The sequence below is a fragment of the Corapipo altera genome, unplaced genomic scaffold, assembly GCF_003945725.1.
Source record: "Corapipo altera isolate COAL_440 unplaced genomic scaffold, ASM394572v1 54, whole genome shotgun sequence".
NCBI lineage: Eukaryota > Metazoa > Chordata > Aves > Passeriformes > Pipridae > Corapipo > Corapipo altera.
The window spans coordinates 9038958-9043199 of record NW_020884902.1 but is presented as its reverse complement, the minus strand read 5'-3'; the positions used below and the strand labels follow the sequence as shown (position 1 = coordinate 9043199).

The 4242-nt window shown below is 58.2% G+C and overlaps 1 protein-coding gene across 2 annotated transcripts in view; it reads right to left on the bottom strand.

Annotated features, from left to right (window-relative positions):
* The window catches only part of SOX14 (SRY-box 14), a 7916-nt gene extending 4075 nt beyond the window's left edge, over positions 1-3841 (bottom strand). The window contains exons 1-2 of one of the 2 annotated variants that reach the window (XM_027650759.1): positions 3507-3841; positions 2049-3353 (exon numbers count right to left, since the gene is read on the bottom strand). In XM_027650759.1, coding sequence (XP_027506560.1) covers positions 3056-3353; positions 3507-3778 — 570 coding nt within the window. In that variant the 5' untranslated portion in view covers positions 3779-3841 and the 3' untranslated portion in view covers positions 2049-3055. Of the gene's footprint in view, positions 1-2048; positions 3354-3506 lie in introns of those variants that run through there. The other variant, XM_027650760.1, reaches the window with a different exon arrangement.
* Positions 3842-4242: the final 401 nt, after the last annotated feature.

The following is a 4242-nucleotide window of genomic DNA, read 5'->3' as shown; positions in this document are numbered from 1 at the left end:
AAGAAAAGAAAAGAAAAGAAAAGAAAAGAAAAGAAAAGAAAAGAAAAGAAAATGAAAAAAGGGGAATTGGGGTGAGGGGAGCTGAGGGGGAGCGGGCCCGGTGGCGGGAGCGCCTCGGGCCCGAGGCCGCGGTGCTCCGGGCCCCGCTCGGCCCCGCTCGGCTCCGCGGGTGCGGGCGCGGTCCCGCAGCCCGGCCCGGGACAGCGCCCGGCCGCGCACCCAAGGCGTGGTGCCCACAACCCCGCGGCCTTTGTTTAATGATTTTATTGAAAGAAGGAGACAGTTGTGGGGAAACAGGTTTGACAAGGAGCTGCATTTCCCCCTCGAGGGAATAGCTTTTTTTTCACCCCCCTCTCTCTCTCTCTCTCTCTCTCCCCCTTTCTTTCTGTTTTTGGTTTCCTTTTGACATCAAAGTCAGCAATCGGTTCATTGCAGTGTCAAGATCATTATTTAATTTATTTATCTCCACGAGTTAAATAGCTACACACCTGCAGCCCGGTGAGAGGGTTGGAGGGATAACACGGCGCGGGGAACGGGAACGAAACGCAGGGCCAGGAGAGACGGACGGGAGGGGGACGGCGAGGGAGCGAGGAAAAGAGAACGAGGAACAGGAATAGAGGGCAAGAAAAGAGAGACACAAACGGGGAAAAAAGGGAGAGGGAGAAAGAGAACGGAAGGAGAGAAAGGGAATAGAGAGAGAAGGGGGGAAATGAGAGGGGGAGAAAAGATTAAAAAATAAAGACAAGAAAAGAAGGAAGAAAGGTAGGAAGGAATGAAGGAAGAAAAGAAGGGAGGAAGGAAGGATAAGAGGAAAAGAGGAGGAAAGAAGCAAGAGAGGGAAAGAAAGAGGGAAAGAAAGAGGGAAAGTACGAAGGAAAGATCCCCGCCAAAGTTTCCAGCCCTGTCGCTCCTGCGTCGCCACCTCACCCCGCTGTCGCCCCGAGGCCCCGGCCCCCCCCGAGGGGCTCCCGGCTCAGGGTGTCCCCCAAAGCTGGCCCGCGGTGGGAGCGCGGGGCCCCCGCTCTGCCCCATCCCCGGCGGGGCCCGGCGGGCCGGGGCCGGCGCTCTCCCCCCGCCCGGCTCTGCCCGCGCCCATTGTCAGCCTAATGCGGCTGGATGTCGGCGGACACTGAGCTATCGGTGTTATCAGCCGGGCTGACAGCGCCTGTCAGCTGGGGTTACATCAGCGCCCGCCGCCGCCGCGCCGCCCCACGCCGGCCGCAGCCAGCCCCGCGCGTCCCAGCGGATCGTCCCGCGGCTCCCGGCCCTCCCCAAGCCAGCTCCTTTAATTGTCCTCATTTGTAAGAGCCGTTTTGTCATGCTAAACGAGGCTGGAGCAGCCATTCTAACCTCTCCTTTCAGCCCTTTTCTCCTCTCGCCTTTTGTTTACCTTCGCCTGATCTCTCATTTATTTATCTATCTATTCTTCCCCCGCTTACCCTCCCATTCAAGCCCCATGTATGTTAATTGTGTTACGCCGTTTAATTCTAACATCGGTCTCCAAAGAGCACTTAATGAGCAAAGCACATCCAAACACGCCGCGCTCCGGCTATTCAGCCCCTCCAGACGGATCCTCTGCCTCATCCTCCTTCCCCTCGTCTCTGCCCCCCAATTCCCTCCCTCTGCAGAGGGAAGAGCCCCCCCAAACACCACTAATCGAGCCGGACAAGACGCTTATTCCAAACCACCCCCTTCCAGCACCGCCAACGCTCCCCTCCCCGCTCCAAATATCTCCTCGCACCGGTAAAACTTCAACGCCGCGGAGGCAACTTGGGAAAACCCTGTTCCCGGACGGGATGGGGGTCAGGGCCGTGGGGGAGCAGCCCCCGCAGCCCCCGGGCTTTGCTCCGCTCCATCCCCGCGTTCCGCGAGTTCTCTCTCCCCGCAGCCGCGTTTCCCCGACGGGCTCCAAAGGAGCCCGACCCGGCTCGGCTCGGTTCCAAAGCGGCTCCGAGCCGCAGCGCTCGGGGGTCGGGGCGGGGAGAGCCGGGGGCAGCCCCCGGTGCGGGACGCGGGGCCGCGGCCCCGCACTCACACCACGCAGTTGCCTCGTTTGATGACAGATTGTCTTTATTCAAAACGGCTTTGTTCAACAAATGAAAAGGTTTAACGAGGTAAAATCCTGCCGGATACATCTTAGTTTCTGTTTCTTCTTCCCCCAAGACATTGTGAAAACTTATTTAAATTGCCATCGTTTTTATTCGGTTTTTCGTTATTATTATTATTAGTAGTAGTAGTAGTATTAATTTTTTTACAATTCTACTGCCTGACTTCATACCTGACGCTCTGTCTAAAGTAAACTTAGATCTAGTCTCACTGGATCACACAAATTTAAGGACTATCTGTTTTAAATTAAGCAAACACTATCATATGTTTTAAATATAAATGTTTCTTCCCCTCTTTTTTTCTTTTTTTTTTCCTTTTTTGACTTTGAAGAGCCTTTTTCTGACATGAAAAGCAATTTTACCTAGTAGTGCGTGGTGGCAAAATATATATATATTTATATATATATAACACAGCTGATCTCGTCTTTCAATGTGCAAAAGGAAAACAACAAGGGAAAAAAAATAAAATCAGAGTAAGACCGGGACTTCCCAAAGTCAAGTCCAAGTGACATGAGACCCTGGAGAACTCATAGACATTAAGAGAATAAATAAAAATCGAAAACGCCTCTCTCTCTCTTTTTTTTTTTTTCTTTTTCTCTTTTTCTCCCCCGCTTTGTCCCGAAAGGGCAGTTCAAGCTTCGCTTTTCCTTTTTTGTTTTTAAACACATTTACAACTCTTACAAGTGCCGGGCTCCTATCTGCCCCCGCGATTGCAGATCCCCCCCGAGCCCGGGGCCAGCTCTCGGGGCGAGCTTTAGGGCGAGAGCATCTCCGAGGCAGCGTCCGCGTCTGTCCCGGCCCGGCGGCGGGCGGCAGAGTCCTGGGTCGGGTGGCCTTTTGCTCCTGCAGGTTTTATGTACATGCACACACGAAGGAATCCCGGTTCCGGCCGCCACCCGGGGCGGGGGACACGCGCACGCACACGCCCGTGGGGTGCGGGTGGGTGGGTGTTACATGGCAGTCGCGTGTGCTGAAGAATAGGGGTCTATCCCAGTCTTGGTCATGCCCGGGAATAATATGTAGGCAACCGGAGGTTGCAAACTGGAAGCCGACCAAGCGGTACAGTTACACGGCACGACATAGCCCGGGTTAGTTGGCGAGGGGTGAGTGTGGGTGTGTTGGCTGGGGCAGCTCAAGCTGCCGAACGCCCCGTTCTGGTATCCCAAGGTGGAGGCGTAGGGCAGGGTGCTGGTGGCTAAGGTGTGAGGAACCTCAGTCATCTTCTGAATGGCGCTGGAGCTGAACTGGCTGGGGTCAAGTAAGGAGTAAGGTGCTGAGGTGGGAGGCAGGAAAGCCCTGGCCTTCTCCGGGGAGCTCAGCAGCGAGTCAGTGGCCCCCACGGGAAGCCCGGCAGCCTTTAAGGGATCGGTTTCCCCGAGGTAAGGCAAAGGGAAGACATACCTGTCCTTTTTCAGCAGGTTCTTGGGCTTGCGCCGGGGACGGTACTTGTAGTCGGGATGCTCCTTCATGTGCTGCGCCCGCAGCCGCTTGGCCTCGTCGATGTAGGGGCGCTTCTCCGCCTCGGAGAGCAACTTCCACTCCGCGCCCAGCCGCTTGCTAATCTCCGAGTTGTGCATTTTGGGGTTCTCCTGGGCCATCTTGCGCCGTTGGCCGCGGGACCACACCATGAAGGCGTTCATGGGGCGCTTGATGTGGTCGCTGGGCTTGGACATGCTTCGGCCGGGCGGGCGGGCGGGCGGCGGTGCGGGGCGCGGCGCGGCCGTGCGGGGCTCCGGACGGCGGCGGGAGGAGGAGGAGGAGGAAGAAGAAGAGGAGGAGGAGGCCGAAGGAGCCGGAGGAGCGGGAGGAGCGGGCTCAGCTGATCATCACAGGTCCTCCGCCAAGGCCGTCCCCGGCGGGAGCCGTGCCGGGGCGGGGCGCGGAGCGGGGCGCGGAGCGGAGCGCGGCCCGCGGGGCCCGGCGGGCGGCTAGGCGGGCGGCGAGCCGCCGGGCGCTGCTGCGGGCCGGCCGTGGGGACGCGGGGCCGTGCGGGGCAGTTCAAAGGCGCGGGGCTGCGGCGGGCAGGCTGACATAGCGGCAGGGCGGTCACAGCGCGGCCGGGCGCCCAATCAGCGCGGAGGGGGCCCGCTTAAAAAGAGAGGGAGAGAGGAAGGGCGAGAGGAAGAGGAGGGGAGGG